The following is a 25034-nucleotide window of genomic DNA, read 5'->3' as shown; positions in this document are numbered from 1 at the left end:
TGCCATCTGCATAATTATCTTCACATTCTTGTCTTTCTCTCTGTCCCTCTGTTACAGCTTGAATGTAATCTTCAGCAAATTCGATGAAGTCCAAAGATCCGGGAACATGATCTCATCTTCTGGTTCAGGTTAGTGCTCCTCCCTTTGCTTCAGGCTCCTTCTGCTGGTATGCAGAGCACATTAGGGGCTGGCTGATGTGGAAATTCAAATCACATCTCTGTAGTTTTAGGCTGGATAAATTATATGTACCTCAGTATTTTCTATCAAAAAGCAACAGGTGGGACGTCTCAAACACGTTTATTAAAGGCGCTGCTGATCCTGCTGTTGATGACTGTCATTTTTCCCCGTTGTCTGACTCCCGCTTGGTCGGTCAGGCTGTCCAAACAGCCGGTCTCTGAGGGCCTGTTGTCCTGAAAAAAAAATTTGCAAAGGTTCAGATTTCCTGCACCTTTGTCTTTGAGTCAGCTGCAAAATCAGCTGAAACTTCCGGAGCTGGTTTCAGTGAACCTGGAAGCTGCAGAAGTTTTAGCTGAATATTACTGCTCCTGTTTTTTTGACCAGAGACTGTGACTTCCTCTGAGGTGCTAGGCTTCATCGGTGTTGTGGTTTATACATTTGTTGTTGTTGTTTTTGGTGGGGCATTTGTATCAGACTGTTTCTCACAAGGACATTTGAACATGTTTGCATTTGTTTTTGTTTTTTGTTGTTGTCCTTGTTTTCTGTGACAAATGACTTTAGTCATAAAGTATAGATGAGCCGCTCTCAAGAAATCTGCACAGTGTGTTTTAAGCACTCACGCTTGAGTGAGTGTGTCCTTAGAGCTGCCCTCTTTGTAATCTGTTCAGGGGATGTCTGAGATTTTTAGCTACAAATACATGGGTTAAGGATTCTCGATTGCAGCCCTGAAGCATAAACAATTCTCTTTCTGGTGGTTTAAGTCATTTTTGTTTTGAGGGGATGGAAGAGCTTGGTGTGTCTGTCATGTGATGCAGGGTGAAATTTAGAAGTTATGTGACAGCAGAGCTTGAAGACAACTTCCTTGTGGAAGATTTTCTCTCCTGTGTCATCACTCTCTTTTTCTGGCGTGTCAGCTTCTGTTTGAGTCTACCCTCCATGTTGAATCTGTACATGAACGCGGAGAAAGGAGGAGGATGGGGGAGGGTTTCAGGCCCGACGGACAGCCTGGGGCGAGAGTCAGAGATTTCAGATGTCCCTCTGTGAAACTAAAAAAGACTAGCAGACTCTGTTAATATATCAGAAACATGAAAAAAATAAAACTGCAGTTGGGTGGATGTTAGAAATTCTTCGCATTTGGAGCTGCTGACTCTGTCTAATTACAGCTAACGCCGCATTTACAGCAAGAACAGCTGATCCGAGGAGAACACGGTGAGACAGGGATCAGTGTTTCAAAACAGTCTCCACCTCCCGTCTCAGCTGCTGCTCTGAGTTTCTTTGAGTGTCATGTGAAGTTTAACTTTCAGTAAGACCAGATCAGTCATGATGCTGCACGATTTTCTGTCAGATTTAAGCTTTATTCACCAGCCTGCTGAGTCACAGTCCCAATCTTAAGATGATGACACAGCATTTCAGTCGGCACTGAAGTCCTTTCATCTCTTTCCTGCTATTTTTATCGGTTATTTTTGCACCATATTTTCATCTTTGTTGTTCTGTTTATTCGACTTCTTAATTTGATCTGTATAAAATCCATCAAATTGGAGAAAAAAAATCCCACCTGACCTGCCCTTAGTTAATCCTTGTTTTTTACTTGTTTTTTAGAGTCCAGAAAAAATGTTCTCATCAGTCAGTTTCTTTGTAATCTCCTTTCATTTTACTGCGGATAAATAATATTGTTCAGCTCCTCTGGACATAAAGCGACTCCTGAGTGTGAGTCCTAATAATAATAAAAATGGACACTACAGTCAGTGTTCATGTTGCTGTGTGAAAGTTAACTTGGAGGACTGAGAGGAGAATGTAAACATGACTCATTTCAGCGCTTATTAGATATTGAGCCTTTATATCCATCAGCTTGGCTCGACTCGTCTCTTTCACAGCTCCACTGAAATTGACTCTGTGACTTGTTTTAATTGAAAACTGTCAGTCTTAGAGAGAGGGGAATGTCTGGTGTTAATGTGGACGGTCAGTGAGCGTCGTCGTGACAGCAAAATAAGCTCTAAGCATCGAGGAAACGGGTTATTATACTGCACTGAGTTATTACAGTCCTTTTTGTTTTTACTTCGTTTTACATTTTTTTCTTGCACTTCAGTTGTAATTGTGTTCAACTGTAGTTTGAAGAGTGAGTTTGATGTTTCATTGAGTTTATATTGTTTGAAAATGCTCAGTTAATGTTATTATGTAATGAGCACATTTGTCAGGGGGCAAATTTAACAAGTAAAATAATACAATGCAAACAGTTCACACACAGTCATTTAGAGTTTCAACAAACACATACATGGATGCCTGAGGGTGGTAGTGTGACCAAACAGAGAGAGTATAGATGTTTCATCTATATATTTAGATAGATGTAGATATATAGATAACAGTTTCATTAAACTTTAAGTTTTGACTTTATTTTTATCATGATAACTCAGGCACTGCAAAGGTTTTTGGTGCTTTGGAACCAAAACTAAGCAAAAAGCTAGGAGTGAACACTGAGCTGAAGATGTGCACAAATGAAACTGAAATGAGAAAAAATTACAGTAAATATCTTTAGTTTTGTTTTTTTTTGTACGGTTGGTCAAATTTGTTGACACAACTGGCCCGATGAAGCGTTGCTGCATCTGACTATTGAGTCTGGTATTTCTACATTCTACATGTGAGTAAAAAAACCCGCATAAAGCTTCGTGTTGAATTTTGGTTCTATTCTATTCTGCTCTGTCCCCAAATCTTTCCCCTGAAAACCCTTCACATTACAATAATTATGATGCAGACTAAAACTGAAAGTAATTACACTGATTAAATAACACAGTAAAAATGATAAAAGAGAAAAATATTCCTAAAGAAATAAAAATGGAAAACTGTAACACAGGGCAGAAGTTTAAAATGTTCCAAAATTAACTGAAGGACAACAGATTGGAAAAAACAGCTTAAACAGCTTTGAATTCATTTCTAAAGGATGCGTAGTGTTGGAGGGATGTCAGCTAAAGTTCAACTATGTAATACCACTTTTTACCACAAGAGGAAGCAGTGAGTCAGTGCACCTTTTATTTAACCGTTATGGTCAGCATCCGGGGGAAAAGACAAAGCTTCAGAGGGAATGGGGAGTAGGACTTAAAAGAAATGTCAGAAATTAAATTAAGGGTAGCACACATCCCAAAACATCTCAATACACCCACTGGTAAAATGCTGCCCCCTGGTGGTAATAGATATAGTTGCAGAGGGTAATTACGAAACGTAGCTTTACCTCTCACCTCTCCGAGCTATTTCAGCAACTAAAGTGCTATATGTTACACGGGTATCATGTTTTTACAGCTCTCTTCTTCACTGTAAAATCTAATTAGTTCCCAGAACTCAAAAAAATTATGGAAACTCGTTGCCTCAAAAAAATTGAGTAAAGCTTAGCTAAAAATGACTAAGTTAGGACAACTTATTTACTTTGAGTACTCTGTACAAGCTCATTTGTTCCCAGAACTCAAAAAAATTGGATCAAGTTTACGTAAGATGACCAAGTTAGGGCAACTTACTCATTTTGAGTACACTGTACAGCCTTGTTAGTTCCCAGAACTCAAAAAAATTATGGAAACTCGTTGCCTCAAAAAAACTAAGTAAAGCTTACTTAAGATGACTGTTAGGACAACTTATACATTGCAAGTCTGCAGTATTAAGAATAACTTGATATCTCTGACTGTGCAATACTAATTGTTTACCTACTGACAAACATTTCAAGTTCAACTAAATGAAAAAACAATTTGTGGTAACCTGAATGTGATTAAAAATAATTAACAACACTTTTTGTAATGATGTTAAAAATCAGCCCAACTTTTATTTCCAAACACAACAAAGTATAACAGCCAACAAACTGGACACTGTTCTGCTGAACAACAAACAATTATATTGCCATCACTGTTATAATCTTACAATGAAACAAAGTCTCAGATGTAATTATTCTGAAAATAAGTTTAGGTCTACCACAGTTTGTTTTGTACTTACATTACTTATATAATCAAAATAAAATATTTATTGTTCTGTCACAAGTGCAGTCTCTAATTTAAACAACACATTTGTTTTCCATTCCAACACATGAGCTGGAATGTTGTATTATTTTAAGGATGCTTGTTTCCAGTCCAGGCATTACTGCCTGAATGACTGTCATGGATCGAGGTGATCCAAATGTAAGTGCAGAAGAAAGTCTTTAACTTCCCTTAAGTACAGTGGCAGTGGATGTGGGTTGGAGATGCAATGAGCTTGAACCTGCAGGCGACCATCTTCACTGACCACACCATCTGTGACGGAGGACTCATCTCTCCTGTTGTCCTGCAAGCAAACAATCATATTTTTGGAACATGAACTTAATTGCTTTCTTAAAACATTTTTTCTGCATTTGGTATAGAACAGACTCCAATTTAGACGATCTCAGGCTCCCTCCCCACTGGAGAGGTGACATTCAATGTCCCACTTGTCAGTCTGGATAGCCCTGACCACCACCCAACACACAATAATGTCATGAAAGCATCATTTTAAAAGGGCTATGCAAACATGGCCAATAACTTTCATTCTAATGATGTGCAAAATGATTTGTGCACAAAACAGATTTTGCTGTTAGAAAACTTGCAGACTTCACTATATACAGTGTAGACCCTCTAAACTAAGTTTGGGGATGTGATCTTTCAAGAAATGCAGACCAAACTGTTGTTGTTTGTTTACTTACACAGCATGTCTTGTAGAATTAACTGTGGTCACCAGCAACAGCATAGTGCAGTCATATCTCAAGTCTAATAACAGAAGACAGGAAAAGATAAGTAAAGAAACAACTTCCCCAAACCAAAGCACAAATAAAACAATAAGTAAAACAGGCTGATCTAAAGTATGATTAAAGTTCAGCCTGATTAATATAAATGTCACTGACAGTTGCTAATATATTGGAAAACCAAAATACTTACTGATGTCTTTCTGTCCAACAGCAGGAGTGCTGGTCCCGATCGGCCTCAAAGACAGTAAGAAGCAAGCAGAGGAGAAAAAACAGAACATTTTTCAGAAACTGATTTGATCCTTAATGGCTGTGCAATCATTGCAACATAGAGTTTGCTTATGTTGTTAAATAAAGGCTAGATTTGACATTAATAGATGCCACAGATGTTCTAAAGCTGCCACAAAGCATGAAAAAAAATAGACGTCTCCGAAAACGTCGGAGCATTTTACAAATATGTGATGTCTTGATAAATCGAGCAGATATTTGAAATTTACACAGCTACATTCTCGCCTGAAAATATCTTAAAAGTTTATTTTGTGACCCAGAAAAAGTAATAAGTTTTTCAGCGGCGCTCCTCCGCCATTGCCGCGCTTACAAGTGCGCACAGGCTCTGACAACCGTGGCCGACAAATGCTATCCTCCTTTTCCCCAGACTACCCTTTCTGGGTCACAAAAAAACCTTTAAGATATTTTCAGGCGAGAATGTAGCTGTGTAATGCTCAAATATCTACTTAATTTATCAAAATATCACATATTTGCAAAAGTGCTCCACGTTTTCGGAGAGCTCTGTTATCCACCCCCACATCCCACACCTACCCCACCCCTAACGGCTGCACCTCCCGAAGAATTTTGTCTGGGCTCTTATCTCACTTATTTATTTCAAACAATCAACAGAAAATTTCACCACATAGTTTTATGTAAGGTTTTTAAGGCTGTGGTGTTAATTTTTAAGTAACAGCCAGCGACAGCAGCAACGCTAGGCTAACACTAACTAGCTAGCAAGATTTTAAACCTGGTGCTAAACTAAGAGAAGCCACAAAATCAGTTTGAATAAGAGTAAACATTTACTCACCAAGTCAGTGTATCAGGTAAAGATCCACAGCAATGACAACAATAATATCTTGAGCTGAGCTTCTCCAGGTTTGCTCAACATATTCCATAAAAAATGCACCGTGAACATGCGGACTGATCCGGGAGGGAGGAGGACGGTAGTCACGTGGCATTTTCAAAACACATCTTTCATCCTTCCGCCCTGAGAAGCAAAACTTCCAGCTTACTTAGTTATTCTAACTTAAGACAACTTAAATAAATGGAGTTTATCAGCGTTTTTGCATAAAAAGTACTGGTAACTTATTTAAATTGAGTTCTAATAACAAATTGATAAAAATTGAGTTCAGCCTATTTAATATTTTTAATTAAACACGATATTACATTTTACAGTGTTGTATCCCATCCCTTCAGTGTTTCCTTTATCTGTGACAGATAAGCTAAAATGACAAATTCCTGGTAGGAAATATTTTATGATTAAAAATATCTCGAAAGTACAAAAATATACAACTGCTCGCTCTCTAGATGGTTGACTACAGACAGATGGAAAGAGACAGGCTGGTTTTTCAGGGAAGGAGACAAGGGAGGAGGGAGCAGGGTGAGAGATTGTGGAGGGATAAATCGACAAGAGTGAGGGAGGGAGCAAAACAAAGCAGCCATTTCTTTGGCAGCACTGTGAGGTAAACAGAGAGAGAGAGAGGTGGCAGAGACTTCGGTGAGAGCTGAGCGATCAGCGGAGCGATCAGCTGTGGACCTGCATTCCTGTTCTGCTCAGCAGCTTTGCACCATGACAGCTGGAGAAGGTAAGACTGGAAATGCAAGGAGCTCTCAGACCACACATTTTGAAACACCCCACATATTATCATCGTCTCTGTGGCTCTGTGTTCGAGTTTTAATCTTTTTATGTAATCTTTTTTTTCTGCTGCAAAATGCGCTCTGAGCCACTTCTGTACTTTTCTGATAGCTCTGGCGATAGAGGAGGGAGTCTGCGGTTGTTTCTGCAGCAGCGTGGCGTTATAATTATAAGTGTGACTGCTGCGAAGAAGCTGCAGCAGCTTTCAGCGGTCATACTGTGATTTCTCCATGCAGTGCACATGGTAGTGTCACATTTTGTGCCTCTTGTTTAGAGAATACCTCCTGGTGCCTGAAGCCACCAGCGACAATGTGACTTTCCTGATCGTGGAAACTGTTACACATTTCTCTGTATCATTTAGATAATTTGTTACGTAATCCCTTCAGTTATCTATTTTTGTGTGTATAATTTTTGATAAGCTGACCTTTGGTTTTGTGGAAGGAGTATACAAGGACAAAAAAATCTTGCTTCTGCTGACGTTTCGTTATAAAAGCAGCCAGCCCCGACATGAGCATCTTCCTCAGGTTCGACATGAATTTTGTTTTGCAGTTTTACATCAGCGGTTCAGTCACTGGCAGAGCAGCAGTCAGCAGCAGCTCTTTTAAGAACCAAAGTGGAACTAAAGTTATTGCAGCACTTGAATTGTGTGAAGAAAGCAGGTCATCCTCACAGTGGGAGTGGTGCGTTTTCAAATAGGCTGATGCTCCAAGAAACCTGATGAAGTGGGCGAAACATGCTTTAGGAAACATGAAGTCAGAGATTTATTTTGCTGCAGTATTTTCACTACTGATGCAGCACATGTAGAAATAAACAAGAGGTAAACCTAGAGTCCTTCCCACTCACTTAGTTTCTATAAATATGTTGCGCGTGTGATATGTTGGGGAATTTCTGATTAAGCAGGAACCAAATAAACATTCTGCAGTTCAACATAAAATCAGAAACAGACCGTCAGCGCTCCTCTGACAGGAGAGATGACATCGTGTGGGGCGGGGTGAGGGTGATCCTGGTCGTGTTCCAGACCTGCTGCGATCACTTCATGCATCATTTCTGCTGTTGTGCTCGGCTTTCACACGGCCACAGGGAACCAGATGAGGCGAAGGTAATCTCGAGCTACTCAGGGGCTAACAGGTGATTTTACCTGGAAGCAGAGTCGTATGGGCCACAAAAATTAGCCGAATAAATCCAGTGCATTTTGTTTCAAAGCTTCATTAATGCTAGCAAGCCAAATGTTGACTTTAAGATGAGCTGCAAAAAAAAGGAGCGGTTCTACTCGTCTGTGACTATTTAGGTTTTCTTAACAGCGTGTGAGACTAGTCTGTTTATTGTTTTCCATTTTCTTTACATTTCCTTTCTTATGTATGATATACATTTCATGCATATAAAATGTTTTATTTTCTATAAACTGCCGAGAGGAGAAAGAACTACTGAAACATAAAGACTCACTTATGTACAGATATTAAACCTCCAAGCATCTGTGTGTTTGCTCTCAGCACAAAATAAGCTGTAAGTTTGGTAATAAAAGCTGCATTTAAAACTTTAAATTGTCCCATATCATAAATACAGCTCTAGCTTTGTAACAAGCCAAATGTTGTCAAAATCACTCGTAAACTCAGTGAGTTCTGACGATTTCTAATCATGTATAAACTGTTTGGAGGTCTGGTTTTCCGTGGCGCATCATCCAGATGGATAGCTTTGTGTGTGGATATCTCGGATGTGAGCTGGAAGTTTGTATTATTTCTTCAGATCTGTGCACACTGAGGCTTTGGATCCAGGCTGTATTTATAACCACAGAGGAGAGCTGTGAGTGGGTGGGTGGGTCGCCATGTCAGCTGCTCACTTCTCAGTTTCTTGAACACAATCACAGTGTTTTTGTGACTGGCTGAATTCCCGAGGCGTTTTGTGTGTAGTGTGTGTGTGCTCTCACAAGCCCCTTCCTGTGCTCTGCTGCTGTTACATAAACACTGCAGACTCTGCAGGTTTGTGTTTCCCTCAGTGTTCAGCTGTGACGAGCAGATCTGCATCCTCAGCCTCATCATGACAGCCGGTTTAAGCGTCTATTACTTGACTGGAAAATAAAAAAAACGTGTTAATTCAGGTTATAAGAGTCACAGAGTTTCTTCACTCATGTGACATCACGTTGGGGACTGTTTGTAAAATGAGAAATGACGTGATTCTGTGAGCTGTGAAGCCTGATTTCAAGTATAACTCCAATGTGTGAACGAGGAGAAAGGAGAGCGCTTCATTCTAAGGAAGCTCTTTGATCGTGACACACACAGTGAAAGCGGTGCTGCAGAGAGCTTAACAAGCTCCTTATTAGTGTGTGTGTGTGTGGGTGTGTGCATGCTGTGTATTTGCTGCCATTGGCTGTTTTACTGTGTGGAGGAGGATTTGGCTTTAAAGCACCAAAGAAGTATCTTTTCTTTAAATGTCTTTGATTCAAAGAGGCCATACTGATAAAAATAGAAGGTTCAAACATGCATTTTGCATGTCGACAGCTGGGAGCAAATTAGTTCAGTCTTCATTGCAACTGAGTTTATTAACAAAATGTACAAATTTCCAGCTGTTTGCAAAAACTAGATCACAGCAGGACAGTTAAATGTTACAAGAGACGTTATTCAACATCATCTGTTTTTAATGTTTTCGGTTGCAAAATCATTCAGCCCCCCGCCAGAGGGAATTCACTGTCAGGTCACACATTTAGAAAAGACTGTGCAGACTTTTATAACTCCTCTGTAAGCAAACTTTCATCAGAGTTTCAGTGTCTGTTGATTAAGGCCTGCATTTATTATACATCTGATTATATATCAGCAAAATGACTAAGATAAGCAACTCATCACAAAGTTAAGAGATGGCTATCAAACAAGAGCCACACATATGTTTCTTTGCTATAGTTAGACCGCTGCTGACCCCAAAGAACCAGACAACAGGTCCACTATGCTCAGAACTATCTGAATGAAAGATGCCTTTAATTTTAGCTAAATGAGGTATTAAAACCTCCCTTGTGTAATTTTAATGGGGGGGGGGGAGACAAAGGGAGATGCACAGAAATGAAGAGACGAGTATAAACCTCTTGAATGATGCTTTTGTCTTCCTGTTGCTCTCTGCCAAGTGAATCGTGCAGACAGCCCTTCTGGTCCTGTGATTCTGGGGTTTAAACAGCGTCTTTGATGGGCACAATAAGAGGCCGGTACAGCAGTGGCCCCTCTGCTCGGGAAACATGCTCGGGGTTATCTGCCGCACTGACAATCTGTGCAAATAGTTTGTGAACAGGCTCATTTGGGGGAGCACAAACCTGAATGTGAAGCAAATCCCAAACAGTAACAAGCAAACACTGTTACTGCAAACACTGAGAGAATGTTAATTAATGCTGAATAGAAATCTATGGGAGACTTCAATATTAGCAAATTCAAAGTACAACTTCCATTTCAACCCTTGTTCTTGGAATAAAGTCAGCAAACCTTGTAAGGAGTTTCTTGCAATACCAATAATGGCTGCCCTCCGAGAAGGATTTTAATCTCAGAGAATGTATTTGTTAGAAAAATCCACTGTAATCTGTTTGCAGGATTCAGCTGTAGATGCAGTTTTTTCTCATTTGGTGATTCTTTTTCTGTTACTCTTAAAAATAGATATCCATCCCTCTATTTTCTTCTGCTTGTCCAAATTTGGGTTGCCAAGGCAGCAGGATAAGCAGGTATTCCAGGCGATTTTCTCTCCAGTTTCTCGGGTGGGGGGGATCATAGTGCATTTAACTGGTAATTCTGTCTGAGTGTCAGAGTCAAACATCAAAGGTACCCAGTAGGGCTGGGCCACATCATACCGTTCACGGTAATACCGGTAAAATGTTAGGCAATGATAAGAAAATGAAATATTGCGATAGAATACGGGTAAAATGCACATGCGCAGTGCCTTTGTTTTCATACGCACATGGTGGAAAAAGCATGGCGGTGACAGAGAATGAGAACGGCGAAAGCGAATCGTTGAATGAAACAGATGAATCAGAATTGGTTTGTAAAAATGCTGCAACTTCAGTGATGTGGAACTGGTTTGGCTTTTGTCTGTCAGATACACACCAAAGCACAATTTTTGGTAGAGCATGCAAGCGGGCTGTCGTTATTACCGTGTTTTTCAGAAAATAAGTCGCTCTTAAAATCCTTTGATTTTCTGAAAAATCGACAGTGCCCCTTATAATCCAGTGCGCCTTATGTATGAATTCTGGTTGTGCTTACTGACCTCGAACTGATTTTATGTGGTACACAGCGCTCAAAAATACGACTTTGCTAAGCTACGAAGCCGCACCACTTGATGGATTGTCGGAGCATTACGGCTACCGTAGTCCGGAGCCTCGCGGAGTGATACATCTTGTGCGTCAACATAATATTACCGTATTGTGTGTGTATAACCTCTTTTTAAGTTTTGTGGATATTATACATGGTTATGCTCAGGATATGTCGGCCAATTTCCACTGGAAAAGCCTTTTGGTTAAACTGTCAGCAAGGAATTGGCATAAAAAAACAGCTGCTTGTTTAAGTGAAAATACATTGATGGGTTTTTTTTGCACTAATAAAGTTGCGGAGTTGTAAAGTATTTCGTCTCACGTCAGTTATATTCTCAGTTATATCATTATTGCAAATTTTCATATATATATCGTGTTAAATATTTTTGGCCATATTGCCCTGCCCTAGTACCCATCGGTGGTCATGGGTGTCCATAAAACATATGACCAAATTTGCCTCTGTAGTGCTGGTAGGCCGAATCAGGTCATGAAACCTGCTCCGTTTCAGCTGATTCTACCTGCCAGTCACCATTTAAGTATTTGCTCATTGATTGTGTGAGGTCACCGCCATGTGCAGATGTTTGAGAGCCTGTCATGTGTCAAAGCCCAAGGTGCTGAGCAGCTTCCTACAGGTGCACACTTACTGGAATAACGTGGTTCAGGCTCTGACCTGGTTTGTCTGCCTGAACCACTACACTTAGTTCTGGCTTCTTGTTAGTCTGACTCTCTGTTGGCCTCTCTTTCTTCATTTGGCTACGTGTCTGTATGTAATGTATGGATTTAGCTTCTTAACCCTGCTTTCTCATTTAAAAAAAAAAAAAAAAAAATTCTGTGATAATGCAAAAAATGAAGTCAAGTGCTATCAAAAGCAAATCAGAAACCCGAGGAAAACGTTATTAGGGAAACAAAGACTGCACAAAGTGAGTGTTAACACTGGGACAGAGAGTGAGGTGGATCTTTTTCTCAGCACCACAGTGGATTATAAAAGTAGGTGTTTGTTGCTCATTGGACTTGTGATCGATAATTCTCTTTGCGCTTTTTGTCTGCCCTGAAAGCAGGGTGACACCAGGGAAAACAGTTTTAGTGAAACAGAGACAGACATGTCTAGCCACAGGCTTGTTGAAGAAATGAGACCACTATGTCAGACTGCCCACACCATCCTGTTGGACAGGAAGTGATAAAAATGACAGATTTTCATTAAACAGCGCCCCAAAAAAACCCACCACAAGAGGTGAGTGGCCTGTTTTGTTTTTTTGGGTTGTTTTTTTTTGCTGGCAGTATTTAAAAAATAAAGAGAAATAAATCAGCTGTTAATGTGAACCAAAACAATTAACTTAATGCTGATATTGGTCTTAATTTACTTCAGTATTTATTCACCTTAAAAAATCTTATGAATTTTTGTTTCCATGTAATTATAATTTAATTTACTAATTATTTTTATTTGGATTATCTTCTTATGTTCATTTTTACCCAAAATTAATTTATTCAGTGTTTATTTTTATAATTCTTAATCCGGTTTTGTTTTATATTTCCGTAACTTTTCTTTCAGTCATACGAAGATGAGAACAAACAGATTTATAGGTGAACTGATCACATGTTGATTGTTGTCAGCTAAGAAATTCGCGGGGACGTGAGCTCCTTCCTGCTCGGTGGTTCTAAGAAAGCATGAGCTCAGTTTTCTGTTCGATATTTGACGGATCAAATCCTGTCTGTAACAAACGGGTATGTACAGAAGTCACGAGGTCTAAAATAAAATGGGACATTGTGCAAATCTCAGGAGATGGTAAACATCAGATTTCATCGGCACATAATTTGCAGGCAGAAGGTGATTTTTTTTTTTTTTTTTTTTTTTTTTTTAAAAAATCCTCCTCTGTTGTTTTAGGAAAACATAGGAAGGTCTTTATTATGATATAACACTGATCACCAGTCAGCTGTCTTATATAACACCAGCTAAACTGCTGCATTGAGTGATGGAGACACCACTTTGGGCCTCATGAAGATCCCTGTTGGACTCTTCTGGGCTCCCTTAGGGGTACCAAGGGACAAAAAGGTGAAGAAGAAAACCGAGCGAGCTGGTGGGATGGGAAGAGGCCCTCCCTCTGTCCTCGATTTAGAAAATTTTCCTGAGCTAAACTTTCAGTTAATTCCCCGTTCCCCTGAGCTTTTCTGTTTGTATAAAAAGATCCTCACTGTTATATAAATCTGAGCTTCATGCAGATTACTGTTGCCAGCTCTGACAGCTCCACTGTGCCGTGCACCCACAGTATATCCTGACACCTAGTGGACAGAAAAGGCAGCACATCTCTCAGTCCTCAAACAACAGGATTTGCACCTTTATTTTCAGAGGGGGTTAAACAACACTAACATGTTGATACAGTGAAATAAGAAATGAAAACTGATGAGAAAATATGTGTCTACAAAATTTAAAATAAAATAAAAAAATATGCAGTTAATTTGGTTAAAACACACCCATTCGGAAGGAGGTGTTGTAATTGTGTTGTGAATCACGCTGAATGTGGGATATACCAAGTGTCCCTTTTTATGTGGGAGTGCACAGCATTTTTTTATCCCACTGAGAAAATATCATTCAACAACAACATTCAACAGTCCACACTGCAGTGTTTAGCTTTTATCCAAAGAAACTGTATCACTGTGGGTCGTAGAGTGGACATTATAAGACTAGAAAATTAGAAAGAGGCACTCATTACAGTTCTTGTTAATTTCCTTTCAGGCTTATTGTATTTACTGAGTTCAGATAAAATGCAGTGTTTCTCTCCTTGACATGATTACTGCCAAACCTGCAGAGTTCAAATGTGTTTGTTTTTAAGTTCTGCAAACCAAAATTTCCGACCTGCCCCACACAAACCTGCTCTCTGTCCCTGCTTTCATTTCTTCTCTTACCGACGCTGGAAACTAACTGAAACTTAAGTGAATTTAAGAAGAAATAAAAACATAATATGGATGCAGATCTTGGTCCCCTTTTAAAGTCACAGGATTTGTATTTTTGCTGTTGCTCCCCTGCAAATAAACTGTTGCGATGTGACTGTTTTCTCACGAAATGTATTTCTCACGTGTTCGGTTTCTTCTTTGCTTTGCTTCGCTGTAATGATAAAACACAGAGGTGTTAAACCTGATTTACATTCACAGCTACAGCAGATACTTTTGATACATTTCCAGAGTACTTAAAACCAGTTTTGGGTTTTGTCACAGTTGTGTAAAGATCGATGAGAAACTGAACAAACAGTTTTAGTCAGACAAAAAAAACCCCAAAACATTAAACTGCTGACGTCCCTCACGGCCTCCGCCTGTTACAAGTGATGAAACCTTTACAGGAAGATGGAGGTGATGTCCAGAGGCTTGTGGGCTGACTGCTGCTGTCACCACTCATTTACCTTCAGACGCTCTAATGACCCGCCTCAGGCTGTGATACACACTCTTCCGTGTGTGTGTGTGTGTGTGTGTGAGAACTGCTCATCTCATGTTGCATGCCTCTTTAATTGCTCCCTGGATAAATCACTCCAGCCTTTGTGTGGCAGCAGCTGCTCTGACAGCTGTGATCAATACTCTCATCTGTGTGGTCGGGCCGCTGTGCTTTCTGCTCTGGTGTACGATCTGTTAGCCTTTATGAAGAGGCGAGGGGGCAGAAGTCTTGTCGGTTTGTGTGTGTTTAGGCGATTGGCTATTGGTTTTGCTGGCCTACGGATGATGTCTGATAACTGATTACTTCCTTTAACCTGGAAAAAAAAATAGATGCGCTGATGAGCAGCTTGGCCACTTAATCAGACTTTCTAACAGTGGCGTGATGGATTGCAAGGATCATACCTAAAAGAGCTGTTCCAGAAACAAAGATAACCCGAAACAGATGAAAGGAGTCAGCTAGGGTGGTTCAGGCAACTGATTAGGATGCTTTCCGGATAGCTCCTGGGTGAGATGTTCCAGTCATGTCCTAAAGGGAGGACGCCCACGACACACGGGAGAGATTATGTCTCATGGTCTCAAGGAAAGAAAGTCCATATGGGCCATATTTACTAACAACCCTTTTGATATTAAAATGGCCTAAAAGGTGTGTACACAGGTGTCTTTGTAGTGTCTAACATTTTGGAAAGAAAATAATGAATTTAATCACAAAGTTTAAATTCATGAATGTCTACAGCAGACCATTTACTGCAGATTTAATACCATGTGTTATGTTGTGTCTGATGTGTCTGTATTGGCCTCTCTTAGGTGTGTTAATGTTATTTGGAGCGAGTGGGGCATATGTTATCAGAATAAGTGCATAATTGTCACGTGTAGGTCGTTCCAAAGCTCAGAGCTTTGAGCACAGCATCAGGCTTTGAATCTGCCCTGTGGGTCTGTAGCCTGAGTGTTTTGAGCCGAGCCCCACGTGTTTCTGCGCCTCAATATTACAAAACGGAACTCAACCTGCAGCATTTGTGGGACGGAGAATCCCAATATCAGGTGCACATGGGGGTGCGTCTTTTTTTTTTTTCTTTTTTTTTTTTTGCTACAGGCAGCAAAGTAAGGGTTTACAGTAAGCTAATGGCTTTTCATTGTTTGAGAGGTTTAGCCACATAGAGATCGATCAATAGAGAATAGAGAGTGAATAGCATCTGCACGTCTTTTCTCAGCACCCATCGAGCTTCTTTGGTTGCACCTCGTGTGTGGATTGTACTGGTTATTTTACTCTAAAGTGCACACTTCCATGGACCCAGGATCACATCTTGGCTCTTTGAGACGTTGTGTTCATCATCTGTGTTCTGGCTGACGTGTCAGTACAACTTCCAGCTCACACTGGGTTGTTTTGGTTTTTTTTCAGTCAAGTATGAAGCGGCTGGGATGAGAATTGGCTGAGCTAAGTCACAGAGCTCAGGGGTCTTGATCATGAGTGGGTTGAGAGTCGAGTAAGCAATTGAGAGACGGTCTGCAGTGATGAGGATGCTGTGCTGGTCTATTATGGTGAAGAGAGAGCAGAGGGCCACAGAGAAGCTATTGATTTACTGGTGATCTACATTCCGACCCTCACCTATGGACATGAGGTGTGGGCAGTGACAAAGGATGAGATCACTGATACAAAGGAGCTTCCTCTGGAGGGTGTCTCTTAGAGAGGGTGAAGAGCTTTTGCATACAGGAGGGGTTTGTCCTCCACATCAAAAAGCGAGGTGTTTTGGGCTACTGGCTAGGATACCTCCAACCTCCCAGGGAAAGAAATATCTATCGGCTGGCTTATGAACACTTTAGAAGAGCTGGAGGACGAGGCTGGATGAAGAAGATCTGAGCATCTCTGATTCCCCCGAGACCTGCATTTGGATAAGCAGCAGATAAAGCACAAATATTTTCATGTCATTTTGTTTATGACCCTGAAAATATTGTCAAAGCTTCATCATTATTGACTTCTTTTTGAGAAACTGCATTTAAACACGGCGGTGTGGTCATCGTACAGGAGCTGTGCTCAGTAAATACAAAATGCTTCATAACCTCAGACCCCTCCCCGTTTTTAGAGCCTTTAGTCCAACAGCATCAGCAGTGATGTTACTGTGACACATCCACACACAACTCAGGGAGAGGGCTGGTTTGTCTGGGAGTGTGCCGGAGCCACACACACTCATTCGACAGAGATGCCTGAAGAAAGCAAGAGTGTGTGTTAGAGGCTGCTGCCGAGACATGCTGAGGAAGCTGATGTGCAAGAAAATCTGCCCTCGTAAGAACGATGCATTTATCTGTCCTTGTTTTCATCCTCGCCGCGCTCGTCTCGCCCTGCACAGCTTCCTGTCTGTCTGTTATTGCTCTGCTCTCTCTGCCTCTGTGCGTCTCATGTCTGCCAACCTGTTGCCTTTTTGTCCCTGTCATGTTTTGTATTTCTTGGTCATGATGATGATTTTCATGCAGGGAGCAGCTTGTGTGGATGAAGCTTCTATTTTATGTATCAGTTTATTATACGTGGCTCCACAGATAAAAGAAAAGGCACAAACCTGATTCCTAAACAGCAAGTTAATGTCTCTAAATGTCCTCAGACAGCGGTCATGATCATGGCTGCAAACACCGCCTTTATCTCCGTGCCTCAGCTGGCGGATATCACCACCGGCTAATCCCTCGTGTGAGTGGTCACGTTGGGCAGGTGACGCCGGGGGCCATGTATGCACTGCTGCCAAACCAGATTAGAGTCAGATGGATGGAATGATTAAAGCGTGCACAGATACATACACCACCTGACAGATTGACCGTGTTGCACTCTCCCCCCTGAGAGGTTATCCAACGCAGCAATGACTCAGGGCTGTTTAACACTTAAGAGAATGATTTCAGCCTCTGAACGATGACTGAACGGTGCTTTATTGATCCTTACGGGAAATAATTCTCACAGTCAGCCAGCCTATATCGAAAGCCCAAGTCACCTACACCCTTTCTCATTTCTTCTTCTTCTTTTTGCAGATAAGAACTTTGAGGATGAGGATTCTGTGGACGGAGGCCGGTCCTCCTCCTCCTCCTCCAAAGCACCACCCAGTGGCAGGAGGACTGTAGTGAGCTCTGTCAGAAGACCCAGCTCAGCCACCACGCCAAAGCCCACGGGTGAGGGAGAGGTTTAAGCTCAGCTCAGTGCTGGGAATAAATAATCTGCCGCTGAAAGTCACTATTTGTTCTGATTTAATGAACAGTTATTCACATTTTAATTTAACCCTGTGTCATAACAGTTTACCCTCAGGCAGCCGAGCTCTGTCGGCTGGTGATTCATTATGTTTTAGAAAGAAATCTTTGTTTGATGGCAGTTTTTAGTTTGTCATAGATGTGCTTGCGTTGAGAGCAGGTTGTTAATGACTGAACCAAGGCTTCTGTTCTGTGGTCAGATTCGTAGTTTAAAAGATGCTGTTGAATACCGTTTAAAATCCCTTATGTATACTTTTCAAAGGTAAAGAAGCTGCTGCTGGTGCTGTTGATGAAGAGGATTTCATTAAAGCCTTTGAAGACGTGCCCTCGGTCCAGGTGAGCTGGCCACATTCTCCACCTGAAACCTCGCTCAGTATAATGGTAGTTAGCCTTCCCAGAGGGCGTGGCTTTAGGAGTGTTAGAGGTAATTGGTCCACACCTGTGTGATGGTCCAAAATACTTGGTCCATCTCATGATGATAGCAACCTGTGCTATCATCATGAGGTTGGGATTCTTGGCTTTATTGAAAATATCTGAACAGCTGAATCATGAAGTACCTTAAAACTACTTCCACATGACTTAAAGGCGTTCATGATTTCTGGATGTCATGTCAGATTGACTTTAATGAATCCACGATGTTTCATCTCGCACCACCTTAATTTTTTCTTTTGAACGTCACCAAACAGACAGCATTTAAAAAACTGATATAATTCTAGCTTTATTGCTCTCGGCTGCACTGAGACAAAAGAGTGGGGTAAGAAGGCAGCTAATGCTAGCTAATTGGTTACCTGGTTATCAAGAGTGATCAGATTATTTCTTTAAAAATGTTGCAAAAGGCTCCGACAGCACAAACATGGTGCAGAGCTCCAGTTCAGGGACTCCAATTAGCTGCGGTAAAGCCTCACAGGCAGTTAGCAGCTACAGCCATGCCCCCAACAATGCAAACTTTAAGCCTTGATTAAAACATTGCACCAAAACAGTCTTTGTATCAGTCTGTAAACATGTTTATTTCTGCTGTAAAGTTGGACATTTTAATAACGTGTCTATGGGGACTGATTCACTGCCTGAGCCTCTAGTGGACATTAGAGGAACTCCACAGTCTGGTGATTTGGGCTCAGTCACTTTGGCGCGCCATATTGAAATAAGTCCTGATAAAATTGAGGCTTCCCTTCCTATTCTGTTGTGCGCAGATCTACTCCAACAGAGAGTTCGAGGACCAGCTGACCAAGATCAGAGAAGTGCTGTCTGATGACAAACATGACTGGGAGCACCGAGTGGTTGCGGTGAGATTCTGGAAGCACATGTGTCCTCTTTAAAACACACAGACACACACACACATTTACATATAAAGATGATAGGTAATATATATTTGATCATGACATTTTTTTTCTCTTTTCTTTTTCCTCTGTAGCTGAAGAAGGTCCGTTCCCTCATGTTGGCGGGGGCCACTGATTATGAAGGTTTCCCTCAGCAGCTTCGACTTCTTGAGGCTTCCTTGAAGCTGTCAGCTAAAGACCTGCGCTCCCAGGTGGTCCGAGAGGCCTGCATCACACTGGGGTAAGACAAGGAGACCGTACTGAGTGAGATTCTAGAAGCCTTGCAACACCCTTAACCAACCGCAACATCAACATGTGTCTGGGAACAATTTTATAGAATAATTTAACATTTAAAAAAACAGATGATGAACAGATGAGATGACATGTATTCAGACAAATAAGTGAGATTTCAACAACATCCCAGTTTTTCCACATACATCGAGTCTGTTGTTGTTATAATATGCACATGAAGATTTATTTCTTGCTGTGTAAACCCATCCAGTGGGCTGACTCAGACCCTTTGGCAAGCTGGTTCTCACCTATGTAAATTGTCAACTGGCCATTAGGTATAAGTACCTGCTGTAATCAATCACCTGCAAATTTTTTTCTGAAACGTTCACCACCAGACGGCAGAAATATACCAGTGAGTGTGCTGCTCTTTTTCTTTTTCTTTTCCCATTTCTTTCAGAGACCTCATTTTTGAATTCTTATTATTATTTCCCTGGTTGACTCACTGCAGCTGTTGTTTCTTCAAATTTTGTTAAAGCTGTAGTTAATTATAAGACTTTTTAAAAACAGTATTAGTAATATGTACCTTAAAAAATTAAACATAATTGATCTTAAACCCTAGATGGCAAGAAAAAGAACTTTAAATAAATGACAGAAAAGCTGAATTTGCTTTTTTTCTTTCCCCTCTTTGAGTTGATTGGTTTTCCTCTCATAGCAGATTTTTTAAATTATCTTTTTATAATCTACATGTATAACAATTGATTTATTTTAATAATAAAATAATTACTTAAATAAAATGAAAACCTGAGGGTAATTAACAATCCTTTTGTCCGTGAACATTCCTGGTTTAAGAGCGGGAGGAGACCCAGTCCCAGCTTCAGGAATCATATGTGCTCTTAGTGTCAGCCCCAGGCCCAAATAAACAAGCTTGTCTTATCCAGTGCATCCAGCAACACACACGTCTCCCAAGTTAAACATGCGGCTCCATCTGCATTGGCGACTGCATAAAGGAGCATCTGAAAGGGTTTTTCAAAAACTTTATAAACAATTAATGCTTATTAATTATTACAGTGTTTATTGTTATTAACCCTTTTTTATTTATTCGAGTCTTGTTTTTATTGCTGTAAAACTGGGGTTTTGATCTGTTTGCCTCTATTGGAGAACACGGAGTTTGGAAACATGATTTGACTTTCTGGTATAACGCTGCCACCTTGTGGTGACAGCTTTTATTAACGTTTGCAGAGGGGTCTTTACAAAAAAGAATCCCTTTAAGACCAGAATCTTTCCACATGACACACTGCTTAGATTTTTCTGCCTGGCTGGGCTCAGTTGGTCAGATTATGTTTATGACTGCCCTGTCAGTATAACTTAAAGCGAAGTGCATAGTCTGATTTTCAGATATTTTTTTTTTCAACTGTGAAACTGTCGGTATGACAAACAGGAGGTTTAAGTGTCTAATTGAAACCCCTGCTTATATAGGCTCAATTTTAGTTCATCTTTACTGAATATTTTATCATCAGGGTGTGACCAGATGAGCAGAGTACATGTCAGGATTGATTCATTAAATCACAAGTGATTGCATTTCATGTCATTTTCATGGGTTTCTCTCTGGATTAGGGCTCCGTAATGAGAGTCATTCAGTTTTTACTCATTGATCAACGTGCTTCTAATGGCTTTGATTAGCAGCGCTGACATTAACATGGATCCGTAACTGATGAGGTTATGCAGTGAAAAGCTTAAGCTAATGAAAACCAGTCTTGCAGCATCACTCTGGACTTACAAACATCCGTCATCCCGAGTTTAATCCGGCCCTGATGAGGTGGAACAGAGCAGAGAGGCACTGAAAGAGCAGGAGGCTGATGAATAGATGAGACCTACATGTATCCTATCATCCCTCTTAATGCCAACACAGCAGACGTTTCCCATCATCCCTCACTCACTCCTCTCAATTTCTGCCAGTCTGTCAGTTTGTCTTTGAAAGCTTTTTGCATTGTAACCATTTCTTTCTTTCTGCCAGACATTTGTCATCGATTCTCGGTAACAAGTTTGACCACGCCGCAGAGAGCGTCATGCCGACCCTGCTGAACCTCGTGCCCAACAGTGCCAAAGTCATGGCCACGTCCGGGATGGCCGCCATCCGTCTCATCCTCAGGGTGAGTGATCTCAGAGCATTACTGCATGCAAATAACTTTTGACAGCTCCTCGCAGAGCTGTCAAAAGAAATAATCCCTCCTGACATTTTCTTCTCTCCCAGCACACACATTACCCACGGCTCATCCCCATCATCACCAGTAACTGCACCTCCAAATCAGTCGCAGTCAGACGGTAAGAATGCCTTTTAAAATAAAACACACCAGCTGAAAGTTAAAAATAAAAGACAAGAATTTCAGTTTTCTTATTTGTTTTCCAATAAACCGGATTTTCTGTTAGGGAAAAAATAAATCAAGATTAAAAAGAAAGAAAAATTTAGGAAAAAAAGTTAAAATGTAAAAACTCAAGAAGGGGGAGTAATCGGATAAAAACGAAAAAAATATCAAATAAATTAAAAAGCCACTTTACGTGTGTGTACATAAACACACACAAATACAAATCCAAACTGTGAGCTGGTTTCACAGAAGATGAGCCTGAAAGCTGAAGGCTCTGCCTCCTATCCTACTTTTAAATCCTCTAGGAACCACAAGTAAGCCAGCAGTCTGAGAGTGAAGTGCTTTAAAAGAAAAATGGACACCTATGTTTGTGAATATATTAACTCGAGAACGGGGTGATGTAGAATTTTTAAATAATTACCATTGGTGCATTTACTAAAAATATCAGACAGGTTCAAATCTCAGTGACCAGGTATAAAAAAGTATAAGGTGTAACAGGTTAAAGACGTATTCATATAAACTTGAATTTCTTTCCAGACGCTGTTATGAGTTTCTCGACCTCATGCTGCAGGAGTGGCACACCAATACACTGGAAAGGTGAGCTAGTCTGCTGTTTCCTCCTGGAAGCATACTATATAAGAGTGTGTTTGTGTGTTTGTGTGTTTGTGTGTGTGTGTGTGTGTGTGTGTGTGTGTGTGTGCGTGTGCGTGTGTGTGTGTGCGCGCGCATGCTGCTGAGGCGCAGATGTGCATGCTGCTTCTTCTTCTACTCTCTCATGATGACATTTGGGTTGTTGAGTATTTGCAGTTAGCTGAGCTGGCTCGCTGAGCCGCTGATGAGGCCCGTTAAATTGATGACTCCTGAGCGAGCCATCATCATCATCATCATCAAGGGGACGCTTGCCATACATGTAACCATGGCAACCGCAGCAGGGACTTTAAAAAGCGGGTGAAAAGCCCAACGGGTGGCTACATTCCCTGTGGATCAGCAGAGGAATCAAACTGTAGGAGAGAGGAGAGGAACAAGGAACTCTCCTGAGAGCTGTTTGTGCTCATCAGTACTGCTCGTTTCTGTCTTAACTGTTTCTCCTTGCCATGTTTCCTTACTATCCCAGGCACGTGGCAGTTCTCACTGAGACCATCAAGAAAGGAATCCACGATGCCGACTCTGAAGCCAGATCCATCGCCAGAAAGTAAGTGTCCTGTCTTTAAATTCAATGAGAAAGTTTAGTTTGTTTTTTTGTTTTTCACTACACTGCCTCTTCTTTTTTTTTCCACCCTGTAGGTGCTACTGGGGCTTTCACGGTCACTACAGCCGGGAGGCAGAACATCTTTTCCAGGCGCTGGAGGCCACCTATCAGAAGGCCCTCCAGTCTCACCTGAAGAGCTCAGACAGCATCGTGTCTCTGCCCCAGTCAGATCGGTCCTCGTCGTCTTCGCAGGAGAGTCTGAAGTAAGAACCGCGCTGCTCCTCCTGCTGGAAGCACTCGTGTCTTTTATCTGCATCCTCAAAGCTTGAGCACACACATTGGATTTCACTGACTGATATGAAACCACTAATGCATCTGCTGTTTTGAATATGGTGATAAAGATGTTGGTAATTACTGTCAGATGTGCAGCGGGTGGGTGAATCGATCGCCATCATTAATCCCGTTTGTAGACTCCCTGTGGAGCACACTTGGGTAATGACCTCATGCTCGGCCCATCAGACCTGCAGCTGCAGTGGTCTCCAGTCTGAACTCATTTGTCCTTTGGGATTATCCCAGTTTAGATGCTGATGAGTCAAAGCTTTTACTAGAGCCTGAATTTGATGGTGCCAAAGTGGAGTCCACACATTTTAATTTTATAAATCATGAGTCTTAGGTTGTGATACACATAAATTCTAAAAAGTGTCTTTTTTTTTCTTCCCCTAGCCGGCCACTGTCTGTGAAGAGCGTGATTGGAGGGAGCATGACGAGGAGTAAGTATCTTTTTATTCTATTCGTCACGTCAGCGTGGAAAGAATATAAAGTTTGTATAAAGGCATCAGACAAATCGAAAGCTTCACAAAAAGCACAGATTCCTGAGGTCACAGGTTAAAGAGCTGGGATTATTTATTGATTCAATATTTTTGTGAAGAAGCAGTATTCCGCAGCAGAAATCCTCATTCTTCAGCTTTACTCTCTCTATGGTAACAAAGGAGTGGTTGGTGAAACAGCAGTAAATAAATTTCTCTTAACCTTTAAACTCTGATTGGAGGATTGAGGTGTATCCAGCAAGCAGGATTACTGCATCAGAGACGAAGGTCCTCCAGAAATCGACCTTTTAGTAGCGGCTGAATATTAAATACTTTGAATGCAGTCTGAATGCATCTGTTTTTAGTCACAAATATAAATAAAGCACTCACGATGATGTTGTGATTTCGACGATTTCCTTCAAAATGAAAGCAGGCCAACGATAACTTAAAAAAACTTTCTATTATTGAGGTGAAAAGACGACTAAAGTAGACAGGCCAGCAGTTGGCCATTCAGCCTGCCCAACCTTTTTACTTGGAGCATTGGTTATGATGAGCCCTGGCTCTTAACAGATTTATGTTTAGATCAGTGAGACTGATCATCTTTGGGTTTCAGTTGTGATGCATACACTGAGCATTTCCATTTTGAGTCGCATGCGCTGTGTCACTTCACGTTATAATTTCCCCTGGATCAAGCTGAACAAGAACTCCTGAGATTTAAAATCAGGGAGCTTGATGGTGGAGAGAGGATGGGGTGTTAGAGGATCAATACAAGATGCCTCAGACTGAAAGATTGCGCAAGTTGAGTGATGAGAGAAAAACATCTAAACTATGGAGCTGTGTTAAGTGTGTTAAATTCACCTCAATTTATGGTGGAAGTCACGTTGCAGCAGTAAAATAAACAGTTGAAAACTGTCACCACAAGGTGGCAGTATTTCAGCAGAAGGGTTTACTGTAGATGCCCACCCCAACCAACATTACATGCTTTGAAAGTCGACTTATAGTCCGGTTTTTGATGTTTCTGTGCTGATCATTAACTGTCTGTTCTGTCCTCCTGTACTACATAACCAGCTTAAATTAAAGTTAAACTTAAAGTTATTTAGGTGCAACATGCATGTAGTGCTGTAAAAACATATGTGTGCAGAATCTGGCAGTTGGCATGGAGTGGAAATTAAACCTAAAGAAAGCAAGAAGAACATTTAGATGATGCGTTCACAGTTGGTTGCAGAGTGTTTTACAACAGCTAGTACAGAGCTTTTTGCACAAGAATTAAAACTGAGTTAAAAGGAGTACAAGAATTCAACAAAATAGTCAGAATCTGGCTTTTAAACTCAGTTTAAGTGCTTTAGAAGTTCAGCCATGCTTTCATCTGAGTGTAGATTTGATTTTTAAAATGGATCCTGAAACTGGGAAA

General features: G+C 40.9%; 1 protein-coding gene across 19 annotated transcripts in view; it reads left to right on the top strand.

Moving 5' to 3' along the window:
- clasp1a (cytoplasmic linker associated protein 1a) overlaps positions 1-25034 on the top strand; it is a 99063-nt gene that overhangs the window by 34273 nt on the left and 39756 nt on the right. For all 19 annotated transcript variants that reach the window (XM_039599621.1, XM_031735120.2, XM_039599630.1 and 16 more), the window contains exons 8-18: positions 58-128; positions 17506-17643; positions 17981-18054; positions 18909-19001; positions 19130-19275; positions 21280-21415; positions 21517-21587; positions 22166-22225; positions 22743-22820; positions 22913-23080; positions 23541-23587. In XM_039599621.1, the coding sequence (XP_039455555.1) occupies positions 58-128; positions 17506-17643; positions 17981-18054; positions 18909-19001; positions 19130-19275; positions 21280-21415; positions 21517-21587; positions 22166-22225; positions 22743-22820; positions 22913-23080; positions 23541-23587 (1082 nt within the window). The remainder of the gene's footprint in view (positions 1-57; positions 129-17505; positions 17644-17980; positions 18055-18908; positions 19002-19129; positions 19276-21279; positions 21416-21516; positions 21588-22165; positions 22226-22742; positions 22821-22912; positions 23081-23540; positions 23588-25034) is intronic.

This window comes from Oreochromis aureus, linkage group 16 (genome assembly GCF_013358895.1).
Source record: "Oreochromis aureus strain Israel breed Guangdong linkage group 16, ZZ_aureus, whole genome shotgun sequence".
In the NCBI taxonomy this organism is placed as follows: domain Eukaryota; kingdom Metazoa; phylum Chordata; class Actinopteri; order Cichliformes; family Cichlidae; genus Oreochromis; species Oreochromis aureus.
Note: the sequence above shows the minus strand (reverse complement) of the source record. Positions and strands in the feature narration are given on the sequence as shown.